Below are 19412 nucleotides of genomic sequence, written 5' to 3' on the forward strand. Positions count from 1 at the left end.
TCTAGTTTTAATTTTTATATGGGAAAAATCATGGGATTGTAGTTGGGAAGTACAACACTGGGGCAGGGGGTTCACAAGGGTTCAAGAATTGTACTGTATACATGGGATACATGAATATCTCTAAACTCCATGAAGCATCTTTAATTCTGAAATGTGCCAAAGCCTTAATAATGATTACTCATTTTAGTCTTATATTTAGAGACATAAGCTGGCTTTGTGGATCATACATGGTTCTTTCCCCATTGGGTAACTTGACAAAGTGGCCAACTTGACAAAGTGACAACTATCCTTCACCAAATTGCTTGGAAGTAATCTTCTCAATGGCCATTTCTTATCTTTGTAGTCATACTTTTCATGGCCACCAGCCTATTATCCAAGATGACCAAGAGGAAAAGACTTGACATGACCATGGTATCTTTTCTTGCTGTTGTTAGTTGAGAAGTTGTGTCTGACCCGTGACGACCCCATGGACAGCGTTCCTTCAGGCCTTCCTGTCCTCTACCATCCCCCGGAGACTATTTAAGCTCAGGCTGACTGCTTCAGTGACTTCATCCTGTCACCTTATTCTCTGTCATCCCCTTCTTCTTTTGCCCTCAATCGTTCCCAGCATTAGGCTCTTCTCCAATGATGCCTTCCTTCTCATTAAGTGGTCAAAGTATTTGAATGTTATCTTACTATGTCTTTATTTAGAGTGATATTTGCATTATATGGCTTTTCATCTCCTGTCAGCCCTAGAAACCATCTTTACCATTGGACCTTCAGGGCTGCCACATTTATTGCCTGGGAAAATGAGAGGGGGGATTGCATGGAGTGGTGGAGGATTAGCCATAACAACATTCCTCTCTCTGGGAGTCAAGGGCATTTGGCCTGCACCTGGATGGGAGTGACTGAGGGTTGGGACAGTGAATTGATTGGACCATGTGATGGACTTGTGGGTGCAGGGGATGGATCTTTGACTTTAGAAGTAGTTTGTCATGTACCACTGAATCAAAGGCTTTACAGAAGTCTATGTTAATTGCATCTATTGCTTTGCCCTGATCAAGATTTGTAGTCAATTTCAAACCCTTGGTGGAAAATATGTGGCACACACTATTCTGCAATATCTCCCATCATTCTTCACTATCAGTTGTACCCAGTACATTTTTGTGGATTTCAGCAACATCTCAATAAATCATTTTGTGAAATCATATTTAAGGTGATATTGTAAGAAACTTGTAATGTACTGTCATTCTTTAATAATGCAATAAATAAACAGAAGATATGGATATGGGAGAGGAATCAAAATGGCCCCTGTACACAAGAAGAAGGGCAAAATGGGAAGATGTGGAGAAATCTGTCCCATAGAATAACCAAGACTCAGATACAACTGAATGGATAACAATATCATCATCAAATGGCAAAAGGTTACAGGTCTTCACTTTGGGGTCTTACTGATTTCTCATGGGTAAAATAATAGAAGGTAATACAGTTGTAGATCTCTCAGTTATTTCTCTGTTTTATATACTGCTTGCTATTCAGTTCTGGCCTCAGTATGATGATAAAGCATTTAGGGAAAAAGATGCACACAAGGAGGCCCCCACTGGATGTTATAATGGAGAAGATCTCCACAGCCACCATATGTTTGCCCCCTGTAGTCAGATAACTAGGAACAAAGGAGAGCCAAACACTGCAGAAAATCAACATGCTGAAGGTGATAAATTTGGCTTCGTTAAAAGAGTCTGGTAATTTCCTGGCAAAGAAAGCTACAGTAAAGCTGACAAGGGCTAAGAGGAACATGAAGCCCAAGACACAGTAGAACATGACAAAGGAGTTTTCATTACATTCCAGAACAATTTCTTCCGCCATTAAGTGCATGTTGAAATCAGGGAATGGAGGAAAAGTTAACAGCCAGACAGTACAAAGAACTACTTGAATGAAAGAGCAGAAAAATACAATGGAAATGGCCAATCTTTTCCCCACCCATTTCCTCATAGTAGACTTTGGTTGGGTGGCCATGAAAGCTAAAACCACCACAATAGTTTTTGCTAACACGCAGGATACAGCTACAGTAAAAATGACACCAAAAGCACTTTGCCGAAGGAGACAGGTCACTTTATGAGGTTTGCCAATAAATAGTAAAGCGCAAAGGAATGAAAAGAGGAGAGAAATGAGAAGGATGTAGGTGAGGTTTCGGTTGTTGGCCTTGACGATGGGCGTATCCTGGTACTTAATGAAGATACCCAGAACCAACACTATGATAAAAGAGGAAGAAAGAGAACAAATGGCCAAGATGAACCCCAACGTTTCCTCATATGTCAGAAATGTTACAGTTTTTGGAAGACATGAATTCTGTTCCTTGTTTGGATACTGATCTTCTGGACATGGAAAACAGTCATCCATATCTAGGAAAAAAATCAGGTTAGAAACATAATTGTTCTAAAATTAAACTGAAAGAATATGAATGCATTGCTCAGAGGATAGCATGAAGTTTTTTTATCTCAGTCTGATCTCTTGAACCCTGTAACTGCTGGCACAATAAGCATATGAGCTTTTGTTTTAAGTTAAATTTTATTAGGAATAAAACCGGAAAACAGATTCTAATGATATGACCAGCATTAGAAAACATGATTGAAATATTTTCAAGTATTTGTTTTTAAGCCAGACTTTGAAAATCGATGAAGATACTTGAAAAATTTTTTGCAAATTGTTTAATATGACCATTTTATTAAATCTTAGTGGGATTGACCAGTAAAAGGTCACCAGGATCTGCTAAGACAAGACTGGAACTTAGGTTTGCCACTCCAACTTCCGTAACTTAACCACTATACCAAATTGTTTGTCATTACTGAGGCAACATGAAGTAAAAATGTGGGTGATGAAGAAATAAAGAAATGGATGTAAGAGTTAGAGCACCTTTATTTGTATCATTAAGTGTAAAATAGACAAGTTGTGCAGTTGGAAGTATGGTAAGAAAGTTTGCAGCAGATTGAAAAGCCAGCTGTTCTCTTTCAGGACTCCACCTACATTGTAGGAAGTAGATCCTTTCAATGACATTGCAAATACAAAGGGGAAGGATGCATGAAAAAGGAAGACTTGTTCATGACCCTGTTTTTCCTCACAGAAAAAGTTATCAAAGAACTCTGAGAAATAAGGATTATTTCCCTCCAATTTATTGCCATGTCCTTGTACAAGGAAGTGACATTACTTACTGATTATGTGCAGTCAACCTGGTGTCAACTCTTAGGACACATAAATAGACATTCTCCATGGAACATGTCCTTAATCTGGTCTTTTTGTCTTCCATCGGTGTGCTCATCACCACTCTAAATACAGCTATTCACTTTGCTGCTAGTTCTGCATTTCTCCTCTGTGCTTCTTCCTCTACCCGCATTAGAAGGACTTCCTCTACCCGCATTAGAAGGACTTCCTCTACCCGCATTAGAAGGACTTCCATAAATATTTCTCTCTAATTCCATTGTGCCATTTTTTTACGATCAATCACATTGTTTAATTCAACATAGAAATGCCAAATAAAGCTGTGGAGAGCATAGGATTTTATCTCCAAACATGGCTTCTGGTTTGCAGGAGCACAAAATTATATCCCCTCTACATCATCCAAACAAACATAGCCTTTTCATGGAATGACATGACAGCTTGAACTGTTGAAGATGGTCTTCTGAAGTAGTTAATATGGATTTGATCTCAATCTCTGCACAGCCTGAATATCAACTATCTCAGCATCCCACCACTGCCAATATGTGAGCTGCCCAGAGAAAATAGGGATTTATCTACTGTAGGACAAAATGGTGTTAAGATCTGTATTCATATCATATTATACATTTACACTGCATCTATAATCTTCTCTGCATCTAGAAAGAGTGCAGAAAAGAGCAATAAAGATGATTAGGGGACTGGAGGCTAAAACATATGAAGAACAGTTGCAGGCAGGGCCGGATTTTCCTATAGGCTAACTAGGCTTCAGCCTAGGGCCTCAAGATCAAGAGGGGCCTACACAGTGGGGGATTCTGGGGGTTCTAGGGGGTTCGGCTGAGCCCTTTGTTAAATTGCTGGCTCGCCTGCCCCTCGCCTCCCACCCGCGCGGCGCCAGCCTACCGTAGCCAGGGGTGGGCAATTGTGGCTCTTTTACAACCTGTGGACTTCACCTTCCAGAATTCCTGAGACAGCTTGGCTGTCTGAGGAATTCTGGGAGTTGAAGGCCACAGGTTGTAAAAGAGCCACAATTGCCCACCCCTTCTCTAGCCTGAGTTCCGCTGCCTGGGATCCACGTGGGCTGCCACGTGATTCCCCACCGGCTCCGGACGCAAGAGAGCAGGATGGAGAAAGCCGCTTCCATGCCTTCACTCACCCTCACTCTCTGCTCTGTTGGATCGTCGGCCGTTCGCTTACCCCGCTCACTCCCAATCTATTGCTGCCTCCGATGGCTAGAGGGAAAAAAAACTTCAAATTCTTGCCGTGGGGCTTCAAAGGGCCGCCCTAGAGCCAGTGCTGCAGCCGAACCCTTTGTTAAATTGCTGGCTTGCCCCACCCCTCCGCACCACTATTTATTGCCAATAAATAGTGGTGGGCGAGGGACGGGGGAGCCAGCAATTTAACAAAGGGTTCGGTGTTTTTTTTGTAATTTTATTGGCCTCCGGAGCTTCAGCATAGGCTAATTAGCCCTTGCTTAGATCGGCTCCCGACCCCCAGCTGATTTGCTCTCAGCTGTTTTGCTCACGGATCTGCTCCTTGCTTGCAAAGAGTGCTGATTTTCCCCCCCTAGCTATACTGAAAAACGAAAGAGAAAGTAAAGCAGGCTGTTGGCTTTGCACGTTGGAAAATTAGGCAGGCAGATTTCTTTTTCCTCACCAAAAAAGGTAGGTGCAAACAACAGGAAATTTAGGGAAAAAGAGATTTTAAAACACAAAAGAAAAAAAGCTCTATTTAACTAGGGAATTGTAATAATTGAGATACTATTAATTGTATATTGTGTTGAGAGCAGAAATGGTTAAGTTGTGGTTTGGAGGAATATATGGGGGAAATTATTTGGTTTATTATTATTGGTAAATATAATTAATTGATTTGTAAGAAATTGGATTGCATGGAAATAATTGGAATATTCATGTTCATATTGATTAATATACAGAAAAAGGTAGTTATATAACTAATTGATTTATATTAAAATGTTGAATTCATATTAAACAACTGTAATATTACATAATTAACCAATGTGAGGATGGATATAAAAATAGATGACAATGGGAAGGGGTATAATATAGAATAGAAGGGAAAAATTAAATTTGATTAATATTAGAAATGAGGATGAGGGTAATATTGGTTTTTTACAAAAATAGATGAGGAATAAATATGGCAAAAAGGAAATATAGAAATTGTAAATTTAATTGAAATGACTAAACACTGTTTAAATTTGTGAACCGGCCAAATACTCTGTTCAAAGAAAATACATTGTATGTTTGTATGTGTGTTTCTAATTATTGTTATTTATTCATATTTGTTCTCTTTTATTCTTTAAAGTTTAACAATTCATTCTTTATCTTAATATTTTTATATTTGTTTGGGGTTGGCTTTCTTCCCTTTCATCTTTTTTATTGTACAGCAATCTTTCTCCTCAAACCTACCACCTCTCTTTTCTTTCCTTCTTACTTTCTCTTCCTCCCCCTCTTCTTCTCCTCCCTACTTCCTCTTCCTTTCTCCTTCTCCTCCTCTCTTCCTCCCTCTCTTACCGTCACTCCTACTCTAATTTCCCTTCCCTTCCTTCATCCCTCTCTGTTGCTGTATCCTTTTATGCATATGGACTACTCAGAGGGCTGAAAAAGTTATTTCTGACTGGTCCTCACACTTTTGATCAGTCCTCGAACTTACGACTGTCCTCACATTTTACATTTTTGCCCTATCTTATCACCATGGTGAAGAGAAGCAGTTGTGAAATGAGTGACATGGTTGTTAAGAAAGCTGCACGGGCATAAATGTGAGGATGGTCATAAGTGTGAAGACCGGTTAAAAGTGCGAGGCCCAGTCAGAAATCACTTTTTTCAGCCCTCTGGGTAGTCTTTTTGTGCATATGGACTACTCAGAGGGCTGAAAAAGTTATTTTTGACTGGTCCTCGCACTTTTGACCAGTCCTCGAACTTACGACTGTCCTCACATTTTACGTTTTTGCCCTATCTTGTCACCATGGTGAAGAGAAGCAGTTGTGAAATGAGTGACATGGTTGTTAAGAAAGCTGCACGGGCATAAATGTGAGGATGGTCATAAGTGTGAGGACCGGTCAAAAGTGCGAGGCCCAGTCAGAAATGACTTTTTTCAGCCCTCTGAAAAAAGTCTATGCACATAGCCATGCCCACCCGGTCACATGACGAGCTACCCACGCCTACACAGTCACGTGACCAGCTAGCCACGCCCACCCAGTCACATGATTGCCAAGCCACACCTCCAACTAAGCCACGCCCACAAAACCTGTTGTTAAAAAATTGAATCCCACCACTGGTGAAAGGGCCTCATAAGTGGAATAGCCTAGGACCTCTTTCAATCTAAATCCGGCCCTGGTTGCAGGAACTGGATATGTCTAGTTTAATGAAAAGAAGGACTAGGGGAGACATGATAGCAGTGTTCCAATATCTCAGGGGTTGTCACAAAGAAGAGGGAGTCAAACTATTCTCCAAACCACCTGAGGGTAGAATAAGAAGCAACGGGTGGAAACTAATCAAGGAGAGAAACAACTTAGAACTAAAGAGAAATTACTTGACAGTTAGAACAATTAATCAGTGGAACAACTTGCTAGCAGAAGTTGTGAATGCTCCAAAACTGGAAATTTTTAAGAAGATGATGGATAACCATTTGTCTGAAGCGATGTAGGATTTCCTGCCTGGGCAGGGGATTGGACTAGAAGACCTCCAAAGCCCCTTGCAACTCTATTATTCTGTTCTGTTCTGTTCTGTTCTGTTCTGTTCTGTTCTGTTCTGTTCTGTTCTGTTCTGTTCTGTTCTGTTCTGTTCTGTTCTGTTCTACTCTAGTCGATTCTAGTCGATTCGATTCTAAACTGTGAAAATGTTTCATCTGCACAAAAATGAATATTTACGGTACCTAATATCAATACATCTGTAAAATCTGCATCACTCATTGTTCATCACTCACCTATTCCATTTGAAATCTTTCCTTCTGGACAGTGAAGACAGTCATAACAACAAAATGGCTTCCCTTCTATTTTGTTCTTAGCATAACCCAAAGGGCAATAGTTATTACATAGAGAAAGTGGCCGGACCTGTTCATAAAGGATAGAAGAGAATTGTTTGCATATTGCAAGACTGTTCTGGTCTACAAAGCTACCACTGTGTATCAGGTTTGGTGGAAATCCTTGTGAGTGGTCAGTGAAAAAAAAAAGGGAAGAAAATGCCATGGTATTTACAGAGTTTCCACAAATAGTCTTTGTTGTGGCTCTGTGATTAGAATGTAGTCTTGCAGGCTAACTCTACCCACAGCCTGATGAATTCAAGGTTGACTCAGCCTTCCATCTTTCCATTTCGGTAAAATGAGGACCCAGATTGTTGGGAGCAATAAGCTGAAATTGCACAGAAACTGCTGTAAGGCAATATGAAGCAGTTTATAAGTCTATGTGCTATTGCTATTCCTATTGCTAATATAGTTTACTTTGTCTCCTTTGTATTTTGTCAGCTTCCTACAGCCTTTTCTAGTATTCTGGTAAATTACTACTAAAAGAAATCACATGGTTTAGTTTCTATACCATCAATTCCTGCTGTGATTTAAGATGATATGTTTTGCATAATGATATGGATTACATATGTAGAAAGTTCGCACCCACCCATCTCCTAGAAGAATGAAGTATTTTGAGAAATATTTAAAAAGGCAGGATAAAATATATCTCCCAAGAGAGAAGTAGAAATCTTAAGGGAGACAGAAACTCAGCCCAAACTCCCTCCCCCCAGCAGATATTTTGTGCCCATTAAGAGAGACTGGGCCATCCTATCTACAAAACAAAAGACTTTCAGCTTCAGGGTGAGGGGATTAAGACATGACCCTCCAGGACACAATAAGATTAACCCACTAGCAGCACCACATTGCAGAATCTCCTAAGAACTTTATATCACCCAGAAAACTTCAAGAAAACCTGAGACAACCTACAGAGCTATGTCCCCTACAACAGCCAATAGAATGCATGTTCTTGCACAGGAACAGGAAGTTCAAGTTCAAAGCCCAAGAGAAGGTATAAATACCCCTCACTCTCAACTCCATGTGTTCAGCTGCACCAGAGAACCATGTGCTTGGTAGTTCTGCGTCATCATTAAACCATCTTTCCAATCAGCATCCATGTTTCCAGTGTCTTTCTCTCAGCTTGGAACAGAAACAAATGGATATTTCTTCCAACACATAATGAAGAGGTTCTTATAGAATAAATATTTCTCCTAATTTTTAGGGGATTTATTTTGGTTACATTTAAAATATTCACCTTTTCTGCTCTGTCTAAATGTGTAAAAGCTTTGTTCACCTGGTTATTACATCACTTCTAAAGTCATTTTTTCTTCTTCTAACTTGCAGGAGTACTGTATGGCAATTAAACCTCCCTTCCTATAACATCAATCCTTATAAGTTTTCCCAGGCACATCTTTTAGTATTTCAGACATAGGTATCACAGGAATTATCCCACAGGTCACATCTATTCACTTAAAACATTAGTAACCTCATCCTAGATTATCCAAACCTGGTTAAACCTGCTTGGCCAAATGATCAATTTTTCATCCATTTTTAACCTGTCCTCTTGGGAAGTCACAGATCCTATTCCACCAACTTTGACTTTCAAAAAGGATTTATTTGGGAATGTAACCCAATTGATGACATCAAACCCAGCCTTTAGTTCTCCGTTTTGGTTGAAAGATAATGTTTCTCCTGCAGTATTATTGAAAGAGAGCCTTCTTACTATTTGATTGAGCTGCAAAACAGAAACAAAGAATAAAGGGAGGGGACAAACAATTCATCAGGATCTGTTAAATGATGAAAGCCTACCTCCATTTCAGAAACATGGAAAAGAAAGTATATTACATGTAGGTTATATCTTAATGGAAGGGACTTGTCTCCATTTTGTGATGAATTCTCAAAGTCATGCAAGCATATTTGAACCTCATAATCTGAGTCAGAGAAAGTGCTTTAAGAAATTTGTTTATTTTTCCACACAAAATTTGTTGACCTATTATTGGGATTTGCAATGAGGAAGCAAGTAGCTATTAGAAGTTGCCAGGTTAGCTTAATTGAACCCCTTGATATATTGAGTTAATATAAATTTTAAGATGCATATGGAAATTACGTTACATTACGATGAAATGTAAAAAAAGAATCAATCTAACCTGCATAGAAAAATAACACTGTCTGACTGGTTGCGTCCCTTTCTGGATCGGGACTCGTTACGCACGGTCACTCATGCCCTCGTCACCTCCCGCCTGGACTATTGTAATGCTCTCTACATGGGGCTCCCCTTGAGGAGCACCCGGAGGCTCCAACTGGCGCAGAGTGCGGCCGTGCGGGTGGTAATGGGAGCGACATGGCGCTCCCATGTAACACCTCTCCTGCGCGAGCTGCACTGGCTCCCGGTGGTCTTCCAGGTGCGCTTCAAGGTTTTGGTTACCACCTTTAAAGCGCTCCATGGCTTAGGGCCTGGTTATTTACGGGACCGCCTACTACCACCAATAGCCTCCCACCGGCCAGTACGCTCTCATAGAGAGGGACTCCTCCGGGTGCCGTCAGCCAAACAGTGTCGACTGGCGGCCCCTAGGGGGAGAGCCTTCTCTGTGGGGGCACCTACCATCTGGAATGAGCTCCCCCCGGAGATACGGAGGATCCCGGATCTGCGCTCCTTCCGCCGTGCTGTGAAGACCTTTTTATTCCATCAAGCGGGCTTGGCCTGATCTCTTCCCTTTTTAAATATGTAAATTTTAATCTGTTTTTAAATTATGGGTGTATTTTAATTTGTCTGGGCCAAAAAGTTTAATTTGATTTTATCGGGTTTTTAAATTTTGTGTAATTATGTATTTTATTGTTGGCTGTTCACCGCCCTGAGTCCTTCGGGAGTAGGGCAGTATACAAATCAAATAAAAAAAAAAAGAAAAATTTTTAAAAAGAAAAGAAATTGAATTGATTCATCATATAGTACTTGCATGCTGTCATTTGATCAATTCAGCAAATTCCCACTTTCCTCATAACAAAGTTAAAAGGGAGATGATAATAATAAGTGCTAAAATGCTTTTAAGTATAGTCCTTTTCAGAATGGTAGTAATCATTCAAGTTAAATTTAAGGGTTAAGGTTTTCTGGTATGGTTGAAAGATTGGATAACTTTAAAAAATCCAAGGTTGTTAGACCTTGAAGGTTTTGATTAGGGTGGCATGCCTATCCGTGGTCTGACAAAGTAAAAGTTAATCCTGGTTTTAGGATTCATGCTATTAGAAACTTGATTGCACATGGAAGTATAAAAAAAGATTAGCTGAAAAAGTGCCACTATTGCCTTATTTATTTATTTTAATTTTATTTATTAGAATTTGTCAGACAAAGACGAGAGCAAGAATAAAAGAATAGAAATACAATGACAGGAATGATAGGCACGTTAGTGCACTTAAGCACACCCTTTCTACTGACCACTTAAGTATGTTTAAGTTGTCATACTTAATACAGAAGTCAATTTGTCACTGAAACTATGAAAATCTGTAGCTGAAACAATTAGGTAGAGCATTCCAGACTTATCATATTTTTTACAGTCAAGTTTAGAACGATTTCATTGAGTTTTAAGTGGTTGTTGGCACGTATGTAATTACAATTAAAACAGAAAAAATCATTTGCAGATAAAACATTACTATGTATAATTTTGTATGCAATACCTAGGTCTGACCACAAGCGACACAGTTCTAAGTTATCCAAACCAAGAATTCCGAGCCTAGTAGCATAGGGAATTCTGTGGTATACCGAAGAGTGCAAAACTTTTCTCGTGAAATACTTCTGAACCCGCTCAATTGTGCTGATGTCAGATATATAGTGGGGATTCCAAACACTTGAACAATACTCTAAGATTGGTCTAGAATAAGTTTTATAAGCTCTAATTAGCAATACGATGTTTCCAGAAAAAAACTGCTTAAAATTAAATTTACAACTCTTAATCCTTTTGTAGCGACACTGTTACAGTGGACTTTAGAGCATAGATCATCAGAGATAAGTACATCTAGGTCCTTGACATGTGGCCCATGATGCTACAATAACCATAAATGCAGGCTGATTGGTGAGCACCTGATATGCTGTGAGGATGGGGAGTGGCCCGCAGAGCTTTGGAAGTGCTCATGAAGCACTACATAGAACAGAGATGATATTGGATTTATTGAGGGATTTAAGATAAAGAGAACAATTGGTAAGCGAAGGGTTTGCTTGTGATTAGTTTAATTATTATAGAATTTTTGAAAGATTTAGATTTGTCTAAAAAAAATTTTTCACAGGAACTAAATCTGAACTGGACATTAATTTATGTTCACTTGATTTCTAAAGTATATCAAATGTTACTGCAGATGAACCTAGAAGATGAATATGTTAAAGAGTGTATGGTAAAATGAACAAAAAGAATGGATATAATATAATGCTAGATAAATGGGAAAATGTATGGACGAATAGGCTTTAGCCTATTCTTTTTTTTCTTTTTTTCTTTTTTTAAAATCTTATTGCATTGGATAGGAAATGTACTATAACCAAAAGCAACATGATATTGAACAAGGTATTTATCTGGCCATTCGATGATATGGAGATAAATTTATACAATTGTATGCCATTGTTAACACAATGGATAGAAGACACCAGTGGTGGGTTTCAAAATATTTTACTACTGGTTCTGTGGGTGTGGCTTGGTGGGCGTGGCATGGCATGGCATGGCTTGGTGGGCGTGGCTTGGTGGGCATGACAGGGGAAGGATACTTTAAAATCTCCATTTCCTCCCCACTCCAGGGGAAGGATACTGCAAAATCCCCATTTCCTCCCGAGCAGCTGGGACTTGGGAGGCAGAGAATAGATGGGGGCAGGGCCAGTCAGAATTTTTACTACCAGTTCTCCAAACCACTCAAAATTTCTGCTACTGGTTCTCCAGAACTGGTCAGAACCTGCTGAAACCCACCTCTGTAAGAAACCCTTATGATGGGAGTCATTACCTTCCATGGATGAAGTTGGAGAAGTTCAGTAACTCCTACTGTGCCTACTCTTGCTCTGTTTCTGAAGGTAGTTGAATAAGCAACATGTAAGGCTTGTGCCAAAATGTAGACTGTATTGTAGATGCTGTAGCTGTGGCCAGTCATGTCCATTTCAAAAACAGATACAGGAAGGGTCTCTATCTTCTCCTCCCCAGTGCATATCAATGGACTGTCCATTATGGAGTTGCTCTTCTCACCAACCATGGAGCCTGAGAACACACATCCAAATGCCTCCTCCCAAAAAACCCTAATAAAGTCATCTTCTTCATTAAAGTTTGGTTTTCTTGTCTGAATAAATTTCCGAAATCCTATGACCTCTCTTGAATGAACTGCAAAGGATAGAGCACCATGGAGAAAATCTAGGTCTTCCCATCTCTGAAAAGGAAGAGATGTGAAATCCATTTGGGCTGTCATAATCCAGATTTTACTATTTCCTTGTACTGGTATCTCTTCAAATTTTAACACTGAAGGAAACATTCTCAAAACTATCATTACTTCAATTTCACCTTGAATCAACACCGAATTGGCGGTGCTATTCATCATAATGCTGTACATTTCCATCCCTTCTTTCACCGTATCAGCAATGTCAGTAGAATAAGAAGCCAATGGGAATCTTTCAATGAAGTCAAAGCAGATTCCATTTTGGGCAAATATTGGTATCACATTTTGTACAAATTTCCTCCCATTCTCGTTATTCACAGATACGACCCCGATCCACGTCCATTTAAAATGCTGCAATAGCTGAAGAATTCCCTCATACTGAAGGTCCATATTTGGAAACATTTGGTGATAAAAACCAGCCTGTTTGTCCTTATTTGTCACTGGAGCAGAGCCATACATAAACTATAAAAAATATAGAAGGATTCAGAAAGGAGACAATAGGCTTTGATTTTTTTAAAAGTGCATTAATGTATTTTTTTCATTATAGTACACAAAGCAAAAATTTAGTTCCATAACATATTAACACGCTTAGATTTGGCATTTGACTCTTCCAACACTTTCAAGCATAATCCATAATATTTTAAGACTAAGACCCAATTTACCATATATATATTGCCTCAATTTTGTTTTGATTTCTTCGGGGCTTCCTTTCCTGTAAAAATCTTCACATTTACTGCATTCTATTGTTTAAGCTCTGGATAGAAATTTATTTATTAAATTAAGTTTGTGAATTCAGTCAAGAACATTTGGTGCACCAGGAACTTTCTCGTCCAGTTAACATGGATGAGGTTCGCCATCCTCACATGGAACATCCAACTATTAACAAGAGTGTTTCTTAGATTTGAAAATAAATTTGAAAGAAAAATGTTCCTCTTGATTTCCGTCAGTGTTTACTGTATACCAGCGATCAAGTCTAATTTATATAAAATGAGAAATTTAACTGGATTGTATCCATACTACACATACATGGTTACCTGAGGAAATTTGTAGATGTGTAGAATGATGGCCACATGAAGACATACGTCACTGTCAGGTCCTCCAATTATTGCTACTGGATGTTTCTGAATGTCACAGTTGTAATTAGGAATTAATCTGCCTTTAGAGGAAAGGAGTTCCATTGTAGCATGGTACATCCATTTTGGATTAAAATGGCTGTTATAGATTTGAAAGCCCAGGGTAACATTGGGTAAAATATGGGGATTAATATTGATTTCCTTAACAGCAAATACTAAAGCCAGGATATGTTGGTAAATCTGTGTTATGACCCTGAAGGGAGAGGAACATGATTTGATGTAACTCATTTCTTGCAGAATATGATATCTATTTTGCCTCTCCTTTCAAATATACTGTAATATAAGGAGTTGACCCAGTCTATATATGTAAGAAGCAATAAGTTTCATTCATTGCACTTATTTAAGCTAATAAAATAATCAAAGCACTTTATTTGAAATATATAGTGGCCATCAGATTTACCAAGTTACTTCCTCTTTGGCCAGGTATCTCAATATTTTTATTACAGGACAGTATTATTAGCATGTCAGTGATGCCTTCACTATTGACCCAGGAAGCAACAGTAAACATCAATCTCTTAGGCATTTTTTTATGAGTGTTGCTGATGGGATCTATAATGGAGTTCTTTTTCCACTTTTTCTTCAATTCCATCTTTTCTCTGGAAATACACGGCAAGACTAATACAGTGCTACATGTTAGATTAGATTAGGATGCTCATCAAAAGAAGTGACTAGGGAAGGAACCTTGGCTCTCAACTCCCCCCATGGAGCTTTGTCGTTGTGAAAGAAGCAGTACCATTTGCATAAATATTAATATTCAAAAATATAATTAAAGAAATTATATTGTACATTATCTCCAAAGAAAAGAACCTGGGTTCCATAGACCAGCCCTAATATTGGTGAAATTTAGGGGACAATGACAAAGACTTAACTAGACAGAAATAAACATCCATTCTCTAACATTCTTTGCTTGGAATTTGATGATCCAATGTCAATCAAGCAGATAAAGGCACCAAATATGCAAAGTACATAAAATGATTATGCATATGCAGGGATACTGTAAATGTACAGATATAACACATATAGCCAGCAATTATTTCATGCGCTACAGATGACTCAAGACTACATGGTGAATTTGATGCAAACTATCAGTACACCTGTAGCTATATCATATGAATAATACAATTCATACAATGCCCTTTCACTTACTCACCTTCAGGTCTATTTGACATATATTTCTCTGACCATAACTGAATACTTACATGAATTTGATGCAAAACATCAGCATACATGTTGTTGTGTTATATTCATAACACAATTCAAATAATGCACTTTCACTCACTCATTTCACTCATTCATCTTCAGGTTTATTTGACATATCTCTCTCTGGCCATAACTCAATACTTACATACTTTCTTCAAAGAGGTTTCTAGAAGGAGGTGCCTTAAAGTCCATCATGGTATAAAACAGGAAGATCTGAGAAATGATGCTAGCAAAGTGGATATCCCCTGACTGGTATTGCTTGTGGAGAAGAGGCAGAGGATCTGCAGTGCTGCATTTACTAAGAGAAAGGTGACACATTCCTTGTGGACCAAGCATTAATAGCAATGTTATAGACCTAATACATAGAAGAAAACAATTCATTCTTCAATGTGTGTCACCTTGCTCCAGCTCGTCTTGTCCTTCTAGATTTTTAATTTATGTCCAAAAGAAATAGTTGCTGCCTGTTTCTGTACTTGTCTTTATATTTTATTTCTGTGCTTATGGAGAAATTGGAAAGCTCAGACTTGGAGATAAAAATCACATGCGGTCAAGCAGTAGCTAACTGGAATTGCAGATGGGGATGTTCCAGGGGCAGTTATTAACAGGTTTTGATCTATTTGAGGTTTCTCCCTGTCTTCTGATTATAGGTTTTGTCATGTCTTCATGTTTATACTTGTTATTACTATTGAGATAACCACCAACTCCCAGGCCCTGAGGGACCTTGAACAAGAAGGAACAGTTTGTTTGTCATGTCTCAAAAAAAAAATATCTCTACTTGACACCAAGCAATAATGGGATTTGACAACAAGACTCAAAGCAGCAAGGATGAAAAAGATAATTAAATGCAGGCATGAAAGTCCCAGTTATTTGCAATGTTGTATTTATAACAGTGAAGGGGGAGTCTCTGTGAAGTCCATAGAAAATAAATGCTACACATGGATGGATGGAAGAATGAATGAATTAATTAAAAAGGTCCTGGCAAAATAATATCATTTGTGCTACCTCCATAATTGATCCCATGGTATGGTTCCTTGAAACTGGGTTTACATGACTTTTTTTTAACAGTTTGACTTATTGATTTTGCAAATCATATGCAATGATTCATATGCAATGATCAATTCCTGATTTCATACAGTGATCAAACACTGATTTCAGAAGCCACTTCCCTTCCACAAAACAAGAAAACAGCAAGAACAACAACAATTTTGGGCCAAATTATCTAAATGGGTTTTTATATTGTCTTTTAAATTTTGTAGTTTGTGTGTTTTATCTTTTTGGCTGTTCACCGCTCTGAGTTCTTCGGGAGTAGGGCGGTATATAAATCCAATAAAATAAAATAAAATAAAATAAAATAAAATAAAATAAAATAAAATAAAATAAAATAAAATAAAATAAAATAAAATAATAAATAAAATAAAATAAAATAAAATAAAATAAAATAAAATAAAATAAAATAAAATAAAATAAAATAAAATAAAATAAAGAAAAAACACCACACCTCTCTGTTGTTTTGCTCATCCCGAGGACAAACCCCATTGAAGCCAAGCTGCCCCTCCCCCCATTGGAGACTATCCATTGTGATTTCCTATCTTTCAAATGAATTCCAGCTTTCTTAGTGGAAATCAGGCACATTCTTAAAATGCAAAAGAATACTATGTAATATACATACATACATACATACATACATACATACATATATATATATATATATATATATATATATATATATATGAAAAAATATGAAAATAAACATTTAAAAGGTGGCTTCCCATCTTCATTTCAGTAGTTATTCATTTTGCAGCAATACTTCCTTAATAGTGACAATTTTAATTCCTCCCATTTTAACATCACCTTCTTAATATGTTTATTCTTTCAATAAGAAATCATATATATTTGTATGCATGTAGATATGTGTGTGTATGAAAGAGATAATGTGGAGTTTCTGTCAGAAAATGGAGTTATAAAGGTTATAATAGAAAGGACTGGAATCTTGGCTGGAATCTTTGGTTCTTTCAAATCACCGAGACAACTTTGCTCTGCAACAGCTGTGTTATATTTCCTTTCCAACATTGCAGATGGCATGGCATTAAAGCAGGTCAAAGAGAGAGGTCTGCATGGTGTTCCACAGGTGGAGAATTTCAGGAAGATTTTGCAATGAAGATGGTCTAGGAGATTCTTGTAGGAAGTTGTTTTCTCCTGTTAGTCATTTGAAAATACAGCACTGTCATGTTTGGGCATTTTTTGATCAACAGAAGGCCATACTTCTTATATTTATACTTATGTAAAACAAACATCACAAAATTAGAGGAGTCCCATAGAGAAGCATTAAATAGACCAATTACGATGTCTGAGCTGGTGGAAGCAAGGAAAAAGCAAAAAAACAACAAGGTTCCAGGCCCGGACGGAATACCAACGGAGTTTTATAAAAACTGTCAAAATGCAATGGATGAACTGTTACTCCAAGTCCTCAATGATGCATTATTAGAAGCAGAAATTCCCAAATCCTGGACTGAAACCATTATTACACTCATCCCCAAAGAAGACACGGACCCCACACAAGTTAAAAATTATAGGCCGATCTCATTGCTCAATGTAGATTATAAACTCTTCATGTTGGTTATAACGCAAAGACTGAAAACAATTATTTATAAATACATACATACAGATCAAAACGGTTTTGTCCCAAGAAGACAGATCAAAAACAACATAAGAACAATTATCAACATCCTGGAATATTACGAGAAAAGAGTTGATAAACAAGTAGCCTTAATCTTTTTAGACACACAAAAGGCTTTTGACAATCTAAATTGGAATTTCCTCATATTGCAACTAGAAACCATGGATTTTGGTGTCAAATTTTTACATATGATTAGAAAAGTATATTCCCTCCAAACGGCCAAAATTATGATTAATGGAGATATGACTGAAAATCTGGATATACAAAAGGGTGTGAGACAGGGTTGCCCTTTATCCCCACTACTGTTCATAATTTCATTGGAAATATTACTAAATGAAGTTAGGAAAGATGCGGAAATAAAAGGTTTGAGAACACGGAAAGAAGAGTACAAATTGCAAGCCTTCGCTGATGATGTGGTATTTATAATGGAGCAACCGGAAATAACAGGAACCAAACTTTTAGCGAAGATAGAGGAATATGGAAGAGTCGCAGGGCTTAAAATTAACAAACAAAAAACTAAAGCATTAACAAAGAATTTGACAAAGGTACAGGAGACAAAACTAGAAGACAAATTAGGAATACAAATTGTAAAGAGAATAAAGTATCTAGGAATCTGGCTTACTGCTAAAGCAATAACAATTAGAGAAGACAATTATAACAAATTAATGAAACAAATTAGAAAAGATCTGGAAACGTGGAACAAATTACAACTGTCATTTCTAGGGAAAATTGCATCCATAAAAATGAATATACTGCCTAGATTACTCTATCTTTTTCAAGTAACCCCAATCTGGCCAGGAAAGAACTTTTTTAAGGACCTTAATAAAATAATAACAAAATTTATTTGGAATGGGAAAAGGGCCAGAATCAAAATAAAGTGTATGCAAGATACTCGGGAAAAAGGAGGTTTAGGCCTACCGGACTGGGAACTATATTACAAAGCAGCATCGCTAAATTGGATAAGGGACTGGATAGACCTCAAGAATAAAAGAATGCTATCACTAGAGGGCTTTGAATTACAACGCGGATGGCACGCCTTTTTGTGGGAGGGAAAGGACAAACACCATGGATATTTCCAGCAACATATTATCAGAGAATCATTGTACAAATCATGGCAAGATTCCACGATGGCTATCGACAATGGAAGCACTAATATATCCCAATGCCATGGATATAGAGAAAATGAGGACTTATAAAGAACTACTGAACAGTGAAGGAGAATTACAAACAAGACAAGAATTACAAAATCAGGGTATAGACATTGATTGGTGGCCATACATGCAAATAGAATCAAGATACAAAACTGATCGGGCACAATTCGGATTTCAAAGTGAACCAAATGAATTGGATAAAATATTACAAAGTACAGATGAGAAAATGACTTCCAAAATTTATAAGTACCTACTAAAATACAAATTAGAAGAGGAGGTTGTCAAAGAGAACATGATAACATGGGCCAAAAATATAGGATATACTATTGAATTGGATAAGTGGGAAAATTTGTGGAAGATAAATTATAAGATGACATTATCTATACCCTATAAGGAAAACCTTTACAAAATGTTCTACCGATGGCACTTCCCACCGGCGCGCCTAGCCAAGATGTTCCCAAATACATCTCCAATGTGCTGGAAATGTAAATCACAGAAAGGGACATATTATCATCTCTGGTGGTTATGCCGAAGGGCAAAACAATACTGGCAACAAATTAAAACAATGATTGAAGAAATCACGAAACAAAAACTGGAAATGTGGCCGGAAATCTTTTTATTGGGAATAATCACAGCACAATATACCAAAGA

General features: G+C 37.8%; 1 protein-coding gene across 1 annotated transcript; it reads right to left on the reverse strand.

The window, feature by feature from the left end:
• Positions 1-1479: 1479 nt before the first annotated feature.
• LOC139324460 (vomeronasal type-2 receptor 26-like) lies at positions 1480-15251 on the reverse strand. Its single transcript, XM_070954170.1, has 6 exons — positions 15079-15251; positions 13635-13926; positions 12181-13062; positions 8714-8941; positions 7132-7258; positions 1480-2381 (listed from the first exon to the last, which is right to left on the reverse strand). The coding sequence occupies exons 1-6, from the start codon at positions 15249-15251 to the stop codon at positions 1480-1482; spliced, it is 2604 nt and encodes an 867-aa protein (XP_070810271.1).
• Positions 15252-19412: the final 4161 nt, after the last annotated feature.

This window comes from Pituophis catenifer, unplaced genomic scaffold (genome assembly GCF_029215685.1).
Source record: "Pituophis catenifer annectens isolate HBS135680 unplaced genomic scaffold, rPitCat1.0.hap2 SCAF_15, whole genome shotgun sequence".
NCBI classification, from domain to species: Eukaryota; Metazoa; Chordata; class Lepidosauria; order Squamata; family Colubridae; genus Pituophis; species Pituophis catenifer.

What these genes read in the sequence shown, in the direction of transcription:
- LOC139324460 (XM_070954170.1), bottom strand. Translation starts at nt 15,251, where the DNA reads ATGTGTCACCTTTCTCTTAGTAAATGCAGCACTGCAGATCCTCTGCCT. An exon ending in ACATCTACAAATTTCCTCAG is followed by an intron (nt 13,063 to 13,634) that starts GTAACCATGTAT and finishes TATTTTTTATAG; the next exon opens with TTTATGTATGGCTCTGCTCC. An exon ending in AAAGATTTCAAATGGAATAG is followed by an intron (nt 2,382 to 7,131) that starts GTGAGTGATGAA and finishes TTTTTTTCCTAG; the next exon opens with ATATGGATGACTGTTTTCCA.